General features: G+C 40.2%; 1 protein-coding gene across 2 annotated transcripts in view; it reads left to right on the forward strand.

The window, feature by feature from the left end:
- LOC112254505 (protocadherin-15) overlaps positions 1 to 19,988 on the forward strand; it is a 222,762-nt gene that overhangs the window by 76,033 nt on the left and 126,741 nt on the right. For both annotated transcript variants that reach the window (XM_024427170.2, XM_024427178.2), the window contains 3 exons: positions 7,983 to 8,153; positions 12,806 to 12,914; positions 13,079 to 13,191. In XM_024427170.2, coding sequence (XP_024282938.1) covers positions 7,983 to 8,153; positions 12,806 to 12,914; positions 13,079 to 13,191 — 393 coding nt within the window. The remainder of the gene's footprint in view (positions 1 to 7,982; positions 8,154 to 12,805; positions 12,915 to 13,078; positions 13,192 to 19,988) is intronic.

Raw genomic sequence — 19,988 nt, forward strand, 5'->3', positions numbered from 1 at the left:
GTTGACTATGAACTTGCTTGTTTACCCGACCGTGGGACAGACTATGTTTCTTCCCACACTCAAGAGTCTGACTCTCTAATGGTTCCACGGACACGTGTCCTCCAATCTTCATCTAACCACCTTTCACCGGCTTTTGTATTCTTTTAACCTGATGGAATTGTTGTACAATATGATTTTTTTTTTGTTATGGTTTGTCCTCAGGGTTTTGCCTGCCATATCAGTTCTGTTATACTCACAGACATAATTTTTTTACGTTTTAGAAACTTTAGAGTGTTTTCTATCCAAATATACCAATTATATGCATATCCTAGCTTCTGGGCCTGAGTAACAGGCAGTTTACTTTGGGCACGCTTTTCATCCGGACGTCAAAATAACTAAAATGTATAAATTGAAAGTGTGGGTTCATAGTTCCAATCCAGATGTGTTGGTCATTACTTAGATGTGAAGAAAGAGGTTTTTGAACACTGATGTTAACCTTTCTGGTTATAACCTTTTTCGACAAAGCAGATCTTCCAAAGGTGGTGGAGTGGCAATCTTTACCAAGGAACACCTTTAGTGCTTGGTTGTCTCCACCAAGTCTGTCCCCAAACAATCTGATTAGCTGGTTTTAAGCATTCAACTTTCAAAAAAATGTTTGTTGACTGTTGCTGGGTGTTATCGTCCACCATCAGCACTGACCTGTACCCTAATTTCCCTAAACTCTCTCCTGGCCCCTTACACTAAGTCTGAATGTGTCCTGCTAGGTGACCTAAAATGGGAGATGCTTAAACCACCTGACCAAGTCCTAGAGCTATGGGGCTTATTACCAGTCCCACAAGGTATGACTCCAAACAACCTCTAAAGGCTACTCATTGATGTTATTCTCGCAAATAATCCTGATAGGTATCAGTCTGGTGCTTTCTGTAATGACCTTAGTGATCACTGTTTTATAGCCTGTGTTCGTAATGGCTGCTCAGTGAAATGACCTGTCCAGATTTGTCAAAGATGCTTACTAAAAAATATTAATGAGCAAGCCTTCCTTCATGACCTGGCCTCTGTAAATTGGACCTTCTTTTTTATATTTTCAGTGGTAATCTTAACAAACATGCCCCGTAAAGAAAACAAGAATTAAAAACAGGTTCAGCCCCTGGTTCGACCATGACTCCACCTCAATAATTCCATTTGGCGAAAGGCACATGCAGATAGACAAATGAGAAATTAGTGCACGCAGTCTATCCTGAAGGCCAAAGTTAGTTACTCTAACCTGTTTGGGGTAGGGGGCAGCACTTTCACTTTTGGATGAATAGCGTGCCCAAACTGAACTGCTTCCTAATCTGTCCCTAATATATGCATATTATTAGTAGTAGTAATATTGGATAGAAAAAAATCTGAAGTTTCTAAATCATGACTCTGAGTATAACTGTCACGCCCTGGCCTTAGTATTTTGTGTTTTCTTTATTATTGTGGTTAGGCCAGGGTGTGGCATGGGTGATTATGTGTTTTTCTTGTCTATGGGTTTTGTAGATTGATGGGGTTGTGTGTAGTATAGTATTCTAGGTAAGTCTATGGTTGCCTGGAGTGGTTTATCGATGTCTCTGATTGGGAACCATATTTAGGCAGCCATATTCTTTGAGTATTTCGTGGGTGATTGTTCCTGTCTCTGTGTTTGTTGCACCAGATAGGGCTGTTTCGTTTTTTTTGCACGTTTCTTGTTTTGTATATTGTTCATTTTTCATCTTTCATTAAAGATGTATAAAGATAACCACCTTGCATTGTGGTCCTCTTCTCTTTCACCAGAAGAGAACCATAACAATAACAGAACTTATTTAGCAGGCGAAACCCAGAGGACAAACCATTCAGATTTTCTTTTTTTAAAGTCACTGTCTTTTCAATATCATTTCATGGGGAATCCAGAATTCTAATCGACTTTCCTGCAGTTCCTACCACTTCGACTGGATGTCACCAGTTTGTAGAAATTGGTTGAGGTTTTTCCTTTTTGAAGAAGTACCATAGCTCAGAACGAACGTCACTTCATGTGTACCTTTTGATAGAGGCGCGTAACCAGAAAAGTAGCTTCAGTTTGTTTTGCTCCTGTATTGAACACATATCATCCCGTCTTCAATTTGATTGATTATATACGTTTAGAAATAAATACCTGAAGTTGTATTACAAAAGTAGTTTGAAATGTTTTGGAAAAGTTTACAGGTAAACTTAGAGATATTTTGTAGTGAAGTTGCGTAAGTTGGAAGCGGTGTTTTTCTGGATCAAACGCGCCAAATAAATTGACACTTTGGATATATATCGACGGAATTAATCGAACAAAAGGACCATCTGTGATGTTTATGGGACATAGGAGTGCCAACAAAAGAAGCCCGTCAAAGGTAAGGCATGATTTATATTTTAGTTCTGCGTTTTGTGTCGCGCCTGCAGAGTTGAAATATGCTCCTCTTTCATTGTTTACTGTTGTGCTATCCTCGGATAAAAGCATCTTATGCTTTCGCCGAAAAGACTTGAAATCTGACATGTTGGCTGGATTCACAACGAGTGTAGCTTTAATTTCCTATCTTGCATGTGTAATTTAATGAAAGTTAGATTTTTATAGAAATGTATTTGAATTTGGCGCTCTGCATTTTCCCTGGCTATTGGTCATGTGGGACGCAAGCGTCCTGCCTACCCCAGAGAGGTTAAGGAGCAGTTCTAACCCCAAGAAGTTCTGAAAAACGGTTAAAGACCTGGAGAATAAACCCTCCTCCTCCTCACAGCTGCCCGTGTGCTTTAAAGTTGTTGATGCTGTTGTTACTGACAAGGAGCACATGGCTGAGCTCTGTAATCACCACTTCATTAACCTCTCTGGGATATGTGGGACGCTAGCTAACATGAAAACAGCCTAACCAGCTCTGCTGGCAACAATTTCATTACACTTTTTTTGACGACGTTTACTGACACTGACCATATTCAACAAGTTTTGTACACTTTAGCTTAAGACATGTAGCTAGCTAGCTAGGTTAACAATGACCCTAGCTAGGTAAACAACTATGAGCTTTGTGCCAAATCATGTCGTTACTACCCTGCATGAATCTGCTGGGAGCTAACCAACCAGGTTCAATGTTTGCTAGCTAACATTAGGCTCTAACTAGCAACGCAAACGGCTCTGGGATACGAATAATAATGTCATACACGTAACGTTAGCTAGGGAGCCAGCCAACTAATGTTAGGTAGCAAGCTAACAGTTCACTTTAGCTTAAGACATGTAGCTAGCTTGCTAGGTAAACAACGTGTAAGATGACACACGTCACATAATGTTAGCTAACGAGCCAGCCTGTAATGTTAGCTATTTAAACAATACTGAACATTGTGACAAATAATGTTGTTACTAACCTGCATGAATCTTAATGGAGCTAAGCAACCAGGTTCAATGTTAGCTAGCTAACATTATGCTTTAAATAGCAAAGCAAATGGTTTTGGGATACGAATAATAATGTCATACACGTAACGTTAGCTAAGGAGCCAGCCAGATAACGTTAGCTACCTAGCTAACAGTACACATTAGCTTGAAATGAAACGTGTAATTTCTGAAATTGTAGCTACAGCAGATAGACTATCTTACAAATATACATCATGATGCGTCTCCCTGTCACAGATGTCATGCCAAGGTTGTCCTTAGTTTGAAGATGTAATCCGGTGACAGGTGTTTTCTCCATCTCTTTAGCAATCATACTCTAATTCCACTGATTTCAAAACTTGATCCTCCAGAATGCAGAGAGCAATGCTTATGCAGCTCCCCTACACAATATATTCAATAAAGCTGAATTCGACAGGAATACCAACACAGATTTACCAACTCAAATAGACAGAAGCCTTCTCCATTTGAAGTTGGAAGTTTACATACACTTAGGTTGGAGTCATTAAAACTCATTTTTCAACCACTCCACAAATTTCCTAACAAACTATAGTTTTGGCAAGTCGGTTAGGACATCTACTTTGTGGATGACACAACTATTTTCTGCAACAATTGTTTACAGACAGATTATTTCACTTATAATTCACTGTATCACAATTCCAGTGGGTCAGAGGTTTACAGTACATACACTAAGTTGACTGTGCCTTTAAACAGCTTGGAAAATTCCAGAAAATTATGTCATAGCTTATAAGCTTCTGATAGGCTAATGAAATAATTTGAGTCAATTGGAGGTGCACCTGGGGATGTATTTCAATAGTACGCAAGTATAAACACCATGGGACCACGCAGCCATCATACCGCTCAGGAAGGAAACAAAGAGACAAACAAATAAACACAGCTGAACATTTACCTAACACATAATTACTTTGAGTCCAGAACTACCTAACTGAAATGTCGGTCCCTCCTTCATGTTGACGTAATTATTTATTTTCCAATTTGCATAAAGACTCCAGGCTCTCTTTGGAGCTCTGTCATATTATTGTTTAGCATATCAGGATAGATTTAATTAGAGCTTTTACTAGAGCAAGGCAGTGGCCCCCAGACTACCAACAGGCCCCAGAACTCAAGTGGTGCAACAGGCCACAGGAGGCGGTACCTGGTTCGAATAGACACATCCGGCCGTGAAAGTCCCAAGTGGTGCTAATTAGGCTGGTTTTTGGGCTCTCTTGTCCAGTGGTACTGCATCTCAGTGCAAGGATTAGATCGGACACTGGCGTCATCATTATCCCAGTAGACCAACCTGGTTCCCCCGCAGATCCACATGCTGTCTTTCCCACCTGGACAAAATTAACACCTATGTGAGACCCTATTCATTGACTGCAGCTCAGCATTCAACACCATAGTGCCCTCACCATAGTTCCCATCACTAAACTAGGGACCCTGGGACTAAACACCTCCCTCTGCAACTGGATCCTGGACTTCCTGACGGGCCGCCCCCAGGTGGTAAGATTAGGTAACAACACATCTGCCCCGCTGATCCTCAACACTTGGGCCACCTCAGGGGTGCGAGCTCAGTCCCCTCAAGTACTCCCTGTTCACTCATAACTGCACAGCCAGGCATGACTCCAACACCATCATTAAGTTTGCAGATGACACAACAGTGGTAGGCCTGATCACTGACAATGATGAGACAGCCTACAGGTAGGAGGTCAGAGACCTGACCGTATGGTGTATGGACAGCAACCTCTCCCTCAACGTGATCAAGACAAAGGAGATGATTGTGGACTACAGGAAAAGGAGGACCCAGCACACCCCCATTCTCATCGACAGGGCTGTTGTGGAGCAGGTTGAGAACTTCAAGTTCCTTGGCGTCCACATCACCAACAAACGAACATGGTCCAAGCACACCAAGACAGCTGTGAAGAGGGCACGACAAAACCTATTCCCCCTCAGGAGACTGAAAATATTAAGGCATGGGTCCTCGGATCCTCACAAGGTTTTGTACAGCTGCACCATCGAGAGCATCCTGACAGGTTACATCACTGTCTGGTATGGCAACTGCTCAGCCTCTGACCGCAAGGCACTACAGAGGGTAGTGCGTACGGCCCAATACATCACTGGGGCCAAGCTTCCTGCCATCCAAGACCTCTATACCAGGCGGTGTTAGAGGAAGGCCCTAAAAATTGTCAGACTCCAGCCACCCTAGTCATAGACTGTTCTCTCTGCTCCCGCACGGCAAGCGGTACCAGAACGCAAAGTCTGTGTCGAAAAGGCCTCTAAACATCTTCTACCCCAAGCCATAAGATTCCTGAACATCTAATCAAATGTCAACCCAGACAACGTATGTTGCTGCTATTTTCTGTTATTTTCTATGCATTGTCACTTTAATAACTTTACCTACGTAAATATTACCTCAATTACCTCAACACCGGTGCCCCCGCACATTGACTACAATCTGTTGTCCCCTGTATGTAGCCCCACTATTGTTATTTTTACTGCTGTTTTTATCTTACTTTTTTCAGGTATTTCTTAAAACTGCATTGTTGGTTAAGGGCTTGTAAGTAAGCATTTCACTGTAAGGTCTACACCCTTTGTATTCAGCGCATGTGACAAATAACATTTGATTTGATTTTGACAGTATGATTACACAGGAGAAGAAGAAGAAAATGAAGACAGGAAAGGGGGATTGAGATAGGGAGAAGGCAGAATGTCACAGAGACAGACAGACTAGTATAAAGAGGAACAGAGGAAAGGGATTTATTTGCTTTATTTCCCCAGTAAATATGGATGACAGGGGCCTAAGCTGCTCCCAGAGATTTCATTTTACCTTTACCAATGTCAGAAGAGTTTAGAGGGAGAAGGACATGGCATGTTTTTTTTCTTATTTTTCTAAGGGGTGGATCAGCTTAGTATTGCGGAATGAATGTTGCTTCCGTCAATGTAATTGTTCTGCATCATTTCCAATCCCCCTTATATTTTTGGGGTAAATATATATCCCATACACGCATGCATACATATACACATATATACATACATATACCTATATAGACGTACATATTTTTTAAAGAATATACCTTTATTATTATTCCCCGCAAACCCTACCGCCGATCCCCCAATTGGAGTAAACTAATAAACACTTCTGCTTTTACCTTCAATTTATACATCTTATACACATTTTACAGACACAGTCTACTTTACAATAGTTCTCTCTTGTTTGTTCTTAGTCCTTCCTGTATTTCTGATGTCCATCCTGTTTGATTTCTATATGTAACTGTGCTATTTCACAAAAGTTCTGAACCTATATACATTTTACAGATCCCGTATGTTTTATATTGTTTACAGTATCTTGTTATTAGTCCCACCCTTCAGCTCCATTCAACCCCTCCCATCTATCTCTCAACATCATCCATTTCGGATTTCTATTTGCCATATATTTTTCAACTGTGCTGTGATGCTTCACAAAATAATTGAAACTTTCTATTCTCATAGCTTCTACAGATTGTAAATTAAAAATACATTTTTTTGCTAAAATAATTATTATATTATTGATTGATTGACTATGGCTTTTCAAATCACCCAGTATTGCTATCTGTAGCATTAGTTCTAGGCAAATGTTGCAATTCTTCAGCCATTCCTGGACCTGTGACCAAAAATGAGCTACACATGGACAATACCAAAATAAATGCCTCCTCACAGCAGAATCTGCAGAGCTGGGAAGATTCTATCCCCCATATATATAACATTCTATTAGTTGCAAGAATTTTGTATAGTAATTTAAATTGAAAAATGTGAAGTTTTGAATCCGGCGTTGTTTTGCGTATCAATCCATAAACCATGTGCCATGGATTGGGTACATCAAAAATCTCTTCCCAACTATTTTGCAATTTATATGGCACAGCTGTCAGTTTATTGGTCCTTAAATGAAATTGTTGTTTTTATTTATCACACTTTTCTTTAACCATTTATGTTCTTTAATACAAGTTCCTTACCTTTTTCCCCTTCTACTTGCCTCTTCCATTTTTGTGGTAATACTGCAATTACTTGGTTGTAATTTTGGGTAGAGCAGACATTTCCATATGTCTGTGTTAGCTGCATGGCAGGACATGACATTAATTGGACCTCCGCTGCTTATGTCAGGGTTCAATTATTGTGACAATGTGAAGTGCTGCTCAGAGAGTATTGGGAGAAGGAAATTGCAAGAACATATACTGCAATTACTTTTATAATTTCTCGTGTGCATGTGCGTTTGTGTACTGCCTGTATATTGTTGTCCTTGAAAAAGGTAACTGTACACAATGCTTTCTAGAATCTGATGCCTTGATTAAGGGTATATGTCGAATATCTCTGAGTGTCTTAAGATGGTAAAGACTCATTTTAAATTTAGGAAAATAGAGGGGTTGTTACAATTGATATTTGAAGTAGAGGTAGAGTGATGATGAAATGTATTTATCAAACTAAATGTTCAGTAAGTTTATGAAGTTGATCATGGAATTGAAAAGAGAAATAGGTCTCATGATTGATTGATTAATTTATATTGATTATATTTTAAAGTGTTGTTCATTCATGGCTTTGGTAAGTAACGATGTTGACTTCCATCCGATAGGACCGTGCTCTGTATAATGCCAACAGGCGAACTACTACGACCACGCTGACCATAGATGTTCTGGATGGAGATGACCTGGGGCCAATGTTCCTGCCCTGTGTCTTGGTCAATAACACCCAAGACTGCAACCCCCTCACCTACCGCATCACCATACCAGAGTTCACCCAACCGGTATGAACCACACTGTGAGGGGTGTACTGTAGGCTTTGTGCATGTGTAGGGGAATGGGAAGTGATTGAGAGCAAGTGTGTGTTTGTGTGCAACAGCAACGTCTCATCTCCTGTGTTTTACCATAGGCAAACCCAGCAACAGACAGAGAGGATGAGCCACTAAAGTTTTACTTGGGAACATACAGTGCCTTCAGGAAGTATTCATACCCCTTGACTTTTAGAAGCCTGAATTTAAAATTAATATTTTTATATTAATATTTTAAATTCATATTTTGTGTCACTGGAATGCATACAATACCACATAATTTCAAAGTGGAATTATGTTTTTAGAAATGTTTACTAATTAATTAAAAATGAAAGCTGAAATGTCTTCAGTCAATAAGTATTCAACCCCTTTGTGGCGAACCTAAATGAGTTCAATATTTGCCCATTATTCTTTTAAAGATTATTCAAGCTCTGTCAAGTTGGGGCCAAACTCCCTGCCACCCAGGACCTACAGTTGAAGTCAAATGTTTACGTACACTTAGGTTGGAGTCATTAAAACTTGTTTTCAACCACTCCACACATTTCTTGTTAATAAACTATAGTTTTGGCAAGTCAGTTAAGACATCTACTTTGTGCATGACACCAAGTAATTTTTCCAACAATTGTTTACAGACAGATTATTTCACTTATAATTCACTGTATCACAATTCCAGTGGGTCATAAATTTACATACACTATATTGACAGTGTCATTAAACAGCTTGGAAAATTCAAGCAAATGATGACATGGCTTCAGAAGAATCTGATAGGCTAATTGACATCATTTGAGTCAATTGGAGGTGTACTTGTGGTTGTATTTCAAGGCATACCTTCAAACTCCGTGCCTCTTTGCTTAACATCATGGAAAAATCAAAAGAAATCAGCCAAGACATCAGAAAAATAATTGTAGACCTCCAAAAATCTGGTTCATCCTTGGGAGCAATTTAAATGCCTGAAGGTACAACTTTCATCTGTTCAAACAATAGTACGCAAGTATAAACACCACCGTCATACCGCTCAGGAAGGAGACGCATTCTGTCTCCTAGAGATGAATGTACTTTAGTGCGAAAAATGCAAATAAATCACAGAACAACTGCAAAGAACCTTGTGAAGATGCTGGAGGAAACAGGCCCAAAAGTATCTATATCCACAGTAAAATGAGTCCTATATCGACAGAACCTGAAAGGCCGCTCAGCAAGGAAGAAGCCACTGCTCCAAAACTGCCATAAAAAAAGCCAGACTACGGTTTGCAACTGCGCATGAGGACAAAGATCGTACTTTTTGGAGAAATGTCCTCTGGTCTGATGAAACAAAAATAGAACTGTTTCGCCATAATGACCATTGTTATGTTTGGAGGAAAAAGGCCGAAGAACAACATCCCAACCGTGAAGCACGGGGCTGGACTCATCATGTTGTGGGGGTGCTTTATTGCAGGAGGGACTGGTGCACTTCACAAAATAGATGGCATCAAAAGGAAGGAAAACAACATCTCAAGACATAAGTTAGGAAGTTAAAGCTTGGTCGCAAATGGGTCTTCCAAATGGACATGGACCCAAAGCATACTTGCAAAGTTGTGGCAAAATAAAGAAAAGAAAATCAAGGTATTGGAGTGGCCATCACAAAGCCATGACCTCGATCCTACAGAACATTTGTGGGCAGAACTGAAAAACGTGTGCAAGCAAGGAGGCCTACAAACCTGACTCAGTTACACCAGCTCTGTCAGGAGGAATGGGACAAAATTCACCCAACTTATTTTGGGAAGCTTGTGGAATGCTACCCGAAACATTTGACCCAAGTTAAACAATTTAAAGGCAATGCTTCCAAATACTAATTGAGTGAATGTAAATTTCTGACCCACTGGGAATGTGATGACAGAAATAAAAGCTGAAATAAATCATTCTCTCTTCTATTTTTCTGACATTTCACCTTCTTAAAATAAAGTGGTGATCCTAACTGACCTAAGACAGGGATTTTTGGGGGGAATAAATGTCAGGAATTGTGAAAAACTGAGTTTAAATATATTTGGCTAAGGTGTATGTAAACTTCTGACTTCAACTGTATATACCAGGCGGTGTCAGAAAAAGGCCCTATAATTGTCAAATACTCCAGCGACCCAAGTCATAGACTGTAAGCTTTGTTAGCAAATGTCAAGCAGTACTGGAGAGCTACCCCCAAGCCATAAGCTTCTACCCCCATGCCATAAGAATGCTAAATAGCTATCCAAATAGCTACCCGGACTATCTGCGTTGACTCTATTTGCACTATTTTCGTCTCTATGCACACACACTGGACTCACACTCACACATGCTTACACTAACACTCCAATACATACACACACACACACACACACACTCACATATAACACCCACACACAGGCACACTGTCACCACACACACACTTAGACACCACCACGCTCATCACATGCACTGTTGCTACTGTTTATTATCCATCCGTTTGCCTTGTCACTTTACCCCTACAGTGCATTTGGAAAGTATTCAAACCCCTTGACTTTTTCCACATTTTGTTACATTACAGCATTATTCTAAAATGTGTTAAATAAAAACGTAAACATCAATCTACACACAATACCCCATAATGACAAAGCAACATGTTTTTAGAAACAATGTAAAACAAAAAAATCTTATTTACATAAGTATTCAGACCCTTTACTATGATACTCAAAGTTGAGCTCAGGTGCATCCTGTTTCCATTGATCATCCTTGAGATGTTTCTACAACTTTGATTGGACTCCACCTGTGGTAAATTCAATTGATTGGACATGACTAGGAAAGGAACACACCTGTCTATATAAGGTCCCACAGTTGACAGTGCATGTCAGAGCAAAAACGAAGCCATGAAGTTGAAGGAATTGTCCATAGACCGCCAAAACAAGATTGTGTCGAGGCTCAAAATGTCTTCAGCATTGAAGGTCCCCAAGAACACAGTGGCCACCATCATTCTTAAATGGAAGAAGTTTGGAAACAGACTCTCAGAACATGAGAAACAAGATTCACTGGTCTGATGAAACCAAGATTGAACTCTTTGGCCTGAATGCTAAGCGTTACGTGTGGAGGAAACCTGGCACCATCCCTACGGTGAAGCATGGTGGTGAAGCATGGTGGTGGCAGCATCATGCTGTGGGGATGTTGTTCAGTGGTTAGGACTGGGAGACTAGTCAGGGTCAAGGGAAAGATGAATGGAGAAAATGACAGAGAAATCCTTGATGAAAACCTGCTCCAAAGCGCTCAGGACTTCAGATGGGGTGAAGGTTCACCATCCAACAGGACAACGACCCTAAGCACACAGGTATCTGAATGTCCTTGATCCAGCCAGAGCACGAACTTGAACCTGACCGGACATCTCTGGTAAGACCTGAAAATAGTTGTGCAGTGACGCTCCCCATCCAACCTAACAGAACCTGATAGGATCTGCAGAGAGGAATGCAGAAGTCGAGGCTGTAATCGTTGCCAAAGTTATTTCAACAAAGTACTGAGTAAAGGGTCTGAATACTTATGTAAATGTGATATTTCAGTTTTAAAATGTTAATACATTTGCAAAAATGTCTAAATCCTGTTTTTGCTTTGTCAATATCAGGTATTGTGTATAGATGAATGAGTGGAAGAAACAATTTAATCAATTTTAGAATAAGACTGTAACGTAACGGAATGTGGAAAAAGTCAAGGGGTCTGAATTCTTTCCGAATGCACTGTAAGTCTTTGTATTCAGAACATAAAGTGAATTTCTTTGCCACATTTTTGCAGTTTTACTTTTTTGCCTTATTGCAAACAGGATGCCTTATTGCAAAGACAACATTTTTATTCTGTCCAGGCTTCCTTCTTTTCACTCTCATTTACGTTAGTATTGTAGAGTAACTGCAATGTTGTTGATCCATCTTCAGTTTTCTCCTATCATAGCAATTAAACTCTGTAACTGTAGTAAAGCCATAATTTGCCTCATGGTGAAATCCCTGAGCGTTGTCCTTCCTCTCGGGCAACTGAGTTAGGAAGGACACTTGCATATTTGTAGTGACTGGGTGTATTGATGCACCATCCAATTAATAATTTCCCCATGCTCAAAGGGCTGTCCCTTCTTTTCGAGGAATTGGAAAACCTCCCTGGTCTTTGTGGTTGAATCTGTGTTTGAAATGCACCGCTCAACTAAGGGGCCATACAGATAATTGTATGTGTTGGCTACAGAGATGAGGTAGTGTAAAGATCATGCTAAACACTAATATTGCACACAGAGTGAATCCATGCAACTTGTTACGTGATTTAAGGAAATTGTTATTCCTAAACTCATTTAGGTTTGCTATAACATAGGGGCTGAATACTTATTGACACAAGACATTTCAGCTGTTCATTTTTTATTAATTTGTAAACATTTTTATAAACATAATTCCACTTTGACATTATGGGGTATTGTGTGTAGGCCAGTGACACAAAATTCAGGCTGTAACACAACAAAATGTGGAAAAAAGCATGGGGTGTGAATATTTTCTGAAGGCACTGTACATTTAATAAATGTTCCCTTGGTTGCAAAAGGCTTAACATTGTAATGGGTGATACAAACCACTAACACAGTTCATTGGTTTCTGACGCCCCCCCCCTTTTCCTCCCTACCTCCCTTTCAGAGAGAACTGAACCCGCTGGAGGTGACCCCACCTATCCGAGCTGTGGACATGGACAGGAACATCCAGCCCCCCTCTAAAAGGCCAGAGATACATTACTACATACTGGTTGGTAGGTTCCTCACTGAGCTTAAAGTCACACACATGGATGTTTACATGATCAATCCACTATTTCACTTCAATCCTTTATTGTCCAATTAATAATGTATTATCACTGGTCAACATTCATACCCGAAAGCACCAAAAAAGCAATGTTCATTCTTTGTTTTACCTCAGGTCAGCCCTCAACGTACCCAGAGTACTTCTCCCTGAACAGGACGACTGCAGCGCTCCTGCTCCTGAAACCAGTCAGCAGAGACCTGTACACCAAATTTATCATCATCATCAAGGTAAGCAAATCCACCTTCAAACTGAAATCAAGGTAATCATGTACCAAACATCAACCAGAGATGTTGGTTTTGTTTTGAGGGCTGGTCTAGTGGTAGTGCTGCTACCTCCAAACCACGGTATCACGCCCCTGGAGGCAATCCAAATTAGAACCAGAGATGACCTGTTATGATGCACAAAGCATACTACCATCCACCCACCAGAACCTCTCTCCATTTAAAATGGTAGCCCCGGAGCACTGAGCAGGCTGTCACGTGCACAGAGGAGAGGAATGTGTGATGATGTTTGAAAAGTGCTTTGTGTGAGCATGGAGCAGGCGAGGGAGGAGGAGAGGTGGAGGTGGAGGGGGAGGTGGTTGGAAGGAGATGAACTGGTGCTGGTGGTATCAGCAGGGAAGGAAAGAGAGAGTTAGAGGTTGGTATCTAGAAGAGACTGCTCTGGGTTAGCTGTCAGATACCGCTTTATAATTATGCTTACTGCCATTGAAATATATTGAGAGCTTTGTCACCGAGATACCTGGAGGAGTGAAAAGACAGTTTGTACTTAGTAGTTGTAGTTATTGTGACTTGTTATAGAATGTTCAGCACCAAGGACAATGTTGTCATTGATCCTGATGTCACATTGGAAAAAGCCATTTTCTCTCAGAGGGTGGCAAGGACAGATATGAAAAATATAGATGAGTCAGATAGATGGATTGGGTTGGAGGGAGGATAGGCAGATAAAGACAGAGGAAGAGAGAATAAGGGGAGAAAAAATAGAACAAGAGATGGAGAAGTACAGGACAAAATAAAAACCCTCCAACCCAAAAAGGCCTGTGGTGTTGATGGTATCCTCAATGAAATGATCAAATATACAGACAACAAATTCCAATTGGCTATACTAAAACTCTTTAACATCATCCTTAGCTCTGGCATCTTCCCCAGTATTTGGAACCAAGGACTGATCACCCCAATCCACAAAAGTGGAGACAAATTTGACCCCAATAACTACCGTGGAATATGCGTCAACAGTAACCTTGGAAAAATCCTCTGCATTATCATTAACAGCAGACTCGAACATTTCCTCAGTGAAAACAATGTACTGAGCAATTGTCAAATTGTTTTTTTTAACCAAATTACCACATGTATTCACCCTGCACACCCTAATTGACAATCAAACAAACAAAGGCAAAGTCTTCTCATGCTTTGTTGATTTCAAAAAAGCCTTCGACTCAATTTGGCATGAGGGTCTGCTATACAAACTGATGGAAAGTGGTGTTGGGGGTAAAACATACGACATCATAAAATCCATGTACACAAACAACAAATGTGCGGTTAAAATTGGCAAAAAACACACAAATTTCTTCACACAAGGTCGTGGGGTTAGACAGGGATGCAGCTTAAGCCCCACCCTCTTCAACATATATATCAACGAACTGGCGCGGGCACTAGAAAAGTCTGCAGCACCCGGCCTCACCCTACTAGAATCCGAAGTCAAATGTCTGCTGTTTGCTGATGATCTGGTACTTCTGTCACCAACCAAGGAGGGCCTACAGCAGCACCTAGATCTTATGCACAGATTCTGTCAGACCTGGGCCCTGACAGTAAATCTCAGTAAGACCAAAATAATGGTGTTCCAAAAAGGTCCAGTCACCAGGACCACAAATACAAATTCCATCTAGACACTGTTGCCCTAGAGCACACAAAAACTATACATACCTTGGCCTAAACATCAGCGCCACAGGTAACTTCCACAAAGCTGTGAACGATCTGAGAGACAAGGCAAGAAGGGCATTCTATGCCATCAAAAGGAACATAAATTTCAACATACCAATTAGGATCTGGCTAAAAATACTTGAATCAGTCATAGAGCCCATTGCCCTTTATGGTTGTGAGGTCTGGAGTCCGCTCACCAACCAAGACTTCACAAAATGGGACAAACACCAAATTGAGACTCTGCACGCAGAATTCTGCAAAAATATCCTCCGTGTACAACGTAGAACACCAAATAATGCATGCAGAGCAGAATTAGGCCGATACCCACTAATTATCAAAATCCAGAAAAGAGCTGTTAAATTCTATAACCACCTAAAAGGAAGCGATTCCCAAACCTTCCACAACAAAGCCATCACCTACAGAGAGATGAACCTGGAGAAGAGTCCCCTAAGCAAGCCGGTCCTGGGGCTCTGTTCACAAACACACCCTACAGAGTCCCAGGACAGCAGCACAATTAGACCCAACCAAATCATGAGAAAACAAAAAGATAACTACTTGACACATTGGAAAGAATTAACAAAAAAACAGAGCAAACTAGAATGCTATTTGGCCCTACACAGAGAGTACACAGCGGCAGAATACCTGACCACTGTGACTGACCCAAAATTAAGGAAAGCTTTGACTATGTACAGACTCAGCGAGCATAGCCTTGCTATTGAGAAAGGCCGCCGTAGGCAGACATGGCTCTCAAGAGAAGACAGGCTATGTGCTCACTGCCCACAAAATGAGGTGGAAACTGAGCTGCACTTCCTAACCTCCTGCCCAATGTATGACCATATTAGAGAGACATATTTCCCTCAGATTACACAGATCCACAAAGAATTCGAAAACAAATCCAATTTTGAAAAACTCCCATATCTACTGGGTGAAATTCCACAGTGTGCCATCAAAGCAGCAAGATTTGTGACCTGTTGCCACGAGAAAAGGGCAACCAGTGAAGAACACGCACCATTGTAAATACAACCCATATCTATGCTTATTTATTTTATCTTGTGTCCTTTACCATTTGTACATTGTTAAAACACTGTATATATATATATATAATATGACATTTGTAATGTCTTTATTGTTTTGAAACTTCTGTATGTGTGATGTCTACTGTTAATTTTTATTGTTTATTTCACTTTATATATTATCTACCTCACTTGCTTTGGCAATGTTAACACATGTTTCCCATGCCAATAAAGCCCTTGAATTGAATTGAATTGTATTGAAGTAAGTTAGTCAGAGAGATAGAGAGAGGGTTAATTGATGGAGAGGAGAGAGAGAGAGAGACAGAGAGAGAGCGAGATGGAGTTTGTGAGAGTGGGTGGAAAGAATGAAGAATGAGTGATAAACAGTGACTGTAGGTGCAGAGGGTTTAAAACATTTGTGTCCATATAATTGTCTTATATCGGCTGAAAACTTAAATTCTTGTTCATATAACGGCACTGTCTGATTTACAGTAGCTATTAAAGCGAAAACATGCTATGCAATTATTTGAGGACGGTACACCACATCAAAATATTTTTCCACCGGCACAGGTTTCATACATTCACAAATAATGATTAAATATTCACTTTTTGAAAATCTTCCCAAGAAGTGTCATCCAAAGGGTCCCAGCTGTAACATGTAGTGTCGTTTTGTTAGATAAAATCCTTCTTTATATCCCAAAAAGTCAGTTTAGTTGGTGCCATCGATTTGAGTTATCCACTCGTTCATCTTGCAGAGAAAGGAATCTGAAAATCTACCCCTAAACTTTGTTTCAACAAGTCAAAATACATTTCTGTTCACTCCTCAGATACCCTAAAGTGTAATCAAACTATGATATTTCGTACGGAAAGAAGTATGTTCAATAGGAAAACAATTTTAGCAGGTGCGTAATGTCTTCATAGCGCACGCAAACCAAGACTTTGTCCTTCTGCTAAAACTGATATTTCTTATTAGCTTTTGAAGTTAGAAGCCTGAAACCTTGAACATAGACTGCTGTCACCCTGTGGAAGCCATAGGAATTAGCCACAGTGAGCTAATTTTCAATATGACCTTTCTCTTGAAATACAAAGAGGATGGTTGCTCAAAAAGAAAATCTGGTGTTTTTTCTTTGGATTTTCTCCCAGCATATCTACTGTGTTATATCGTCCTACATAATTGTAACATTTCTACAAACGTCAAAGTATTTTCTTTTCAATGGCACCAATTATACAGTGGGGCAAAAAATTATTTAGTCAGCCACCAATTGTGCAAGTTCTCCCACTTAAAAAGATGAGAGATGCCTGTAATCTTAGGACACAGGATAGGTGTAGTATTTCAATGAGATACTTCATTTTAACCAGTGGAGAATGTGAAATGCTTTATTGAAAGTTCATTATCCAGGTGTCATAAATACATAATACATGCATTATAAATATTATAATTGTAAATAGTATATTATAAATACAAGTTCAATCTGTACTTAAATGCATAGATGGTGTGCATTATAAAAAAAGAGCAACAAAGAGGAGGTGGGGAGAGCAGTGTAGAAGACAAAGGCAAATAGATAAGAACTGAGGAGCAGGGAAGACAGCATAATGAATTACAGTGCTACCCCAATATTCTCTCAGTTCATCACAATTACATAGTGTCTCTTGTGGTGTCTCCTAACCAGCCTTGGGCTCCCAGACAGCCCAAAGGTTATCTTAAGAGCGGGTGAGGTGGCGATGACGGGACTGGCTGTTACGGTTTTCTTCCGATGAAGGAGTAGAGGACCAAAATGCAGCGTGGTTATTTTGATACATGTTTAATAAAAGAATAAACACGAACAATACAAAAACAAGAAACGCGACAACCTAAACAGCCTTATCTGGTGCAAACTAACACTGAGACGGGAACAATCACCCACAAAACACTCAAAGAATATGGCTGCCTAAATATGGTTCCCAATCAGAGACAACGATAAACACCTGCCTCTGATTGAGAACCACTTCAGGCAACCATAGACTTTTCTAGACAACCCCACTATACCACAATCCCAATACCTACAAAAAAAACAAGACAAAACACACCACAAAATTAACCCATGTCACACCCTGGCCTGACCAATATAATAAAGAAAACACAAAATACTAAGACCAGGGCATGGCACTGGCTTCCTCTCTCACATCAAAACATACCTGAAGACGAGAGAGTATGATTAAGCCTTGTTTTTTTAAATTCTAACACGGTCAGTGTTAAATCAGGAGGTGAAATGCAAAACTGACCTTGGATCATTAACTCTGGGACTACTACATCTCTGTCTGTATTTCAACGTAAAGCATCTCTTAAATAATACTTCCTGTTGACCCGACCAAGTGACCTCTCACCTATGATCATGCTGTGCCTTCTGTGTCAGCCAGTTCAGATGTGGGAGGGGTTCACCAACACAGCTGATATAACTGTGCGTGTGTAGTCTCACCTGTTGTCTACACAAAGTAGTTACAGAGTACTTTATGCTGAAAAATAGAGACATGAGGATAATGTCATTGCTAGACTTTTACCAGATCACAAATGAATACATAAATACCACTTGAAGCTTGACGATGACTAGATCATTTATATCCGTTGCGTAGTGCTAAGGCAACAGCTGGTGAGGTGTCAGGTTCACCACTGTACTTAAAGGGTGATTATTCCAACTCTGTGAAATGCTGTAGATCTGCCCGCAGACCAGTTAGGAACACATATCCCACACAGAAGAAGTGGATAGAATTTGACAGGTCAAGGTAGCCGTCTTCCTCCAAACTGTGCAGCAAGTTGTAGTACTGACAGCACTCCAAATATCTCTCCATAAGCGTTCCACTCTAACAGAGAGAATGAAAAGGTTTTGTTGGGGGGGAGGAACCTAATCTCTGTGGTCCTGTGGTCTTCCTCCATGTATAGTGAACCCCGAGGTGGGTCCGAGGCTATAGAAATGCAAGTTGTGTGTGCCTCTGTGATTGGTTACTGTCTGTATGTGACACAGACACCTACTTATCTGAGTGTACCTGAAACATTTAAATATAGAGGGCTATGTGTCTCACCACTTGGTTATTGAAAGGCTAAACCCCAGGGAAATCATTACTTGGCTGAAAATGGCTGAGTGTTGATGTGGTGTAAATCTGAAAAGTAGCAGCTGACATCTTACTTTTTTTATTTTTATTAATGCAAGTGAGGCAGGTTCCATGTACAACAATACAGGCAGAGAGGAAGAGAGAAAATAACAAAGAAAAGTTTAATTACCTCTGGTTATGGATACTTTTGCCAGCAATAAAGTTTCCACGGCCTGTTCCTTGGATAGAGAAAATACATCTGAAAAAAATCTACATTTTCAACCCCTTGATCTGCTCGCACTCTGAAAGTAAAGAAAATAGCTTATTTTTTGTAGATAACTGACAATCTAAAGAAGCAGTCATTTTCAGGATACGTCAATACAGCACAGAAAGCTTAAGACCAGACTGGTATTGTGGTTGTATATTAGGTGATTGGAAATATGCAATATGCATACCAAATAATACACTTACCTTCCTTGAAAATCCATCTATACTGCCAAGAGGACAATGTTTTTTCTTGAAAAAAAAAACATTGGAATTGTGAAAAGTGAAATCCTGCAGCACAGCATTTTGGGGGAATTTTAGGTCTTGTCCAATATTGACTATGCACCCAAGAGGGAAAGAGGTTGGGACATCCTAGAAATGTTTTAGTGAAGTATAATATAGAGACTTACAGTCAAGCGTGAATACATTTTTACGTATGGGTAGTCCCGGGAATCGAACCCTATATCCTGGCTTTGCAACGCTCTACCAAAATGCATGACGGGGTTATAAAAGCTTTGTGAAGCCGCAATTTAATATGATTTATAAGGCCTTTATTATGCAGTGCTTATCCCACCCTCTATAAAGCAAGGTTTATGTCACATTTGACATTGGTGGTTATTTCACGCAGTTATGCCACATTTATGAACAATGTCAAATGTTTATCGATGGTTTGTAACACATTCATGTAGTGTTTATGAAGACTTTATAAGCTGCACATCATTTTAAAAAACATTTTTGAACAGACAGAAACTCTCTGCACTC

The sequence above is a fragment of the Oncorhynchus tshawytscha genome, linkage group LG01 (assembly GCF_018296145.1).
Source record: "Oncorhynchus tshawytscha isolate Ot180627B linkage group LG01, Otsh_v2.0, whole genome shotgun sequence".
NCBI classification, from domain to species: Eukaryota; Metazoa; Chordata; class Actinopteri; order Salmoniformes; family Salmonidae; genus Oncorhynchus; species Oncorhynchus tshawytscha.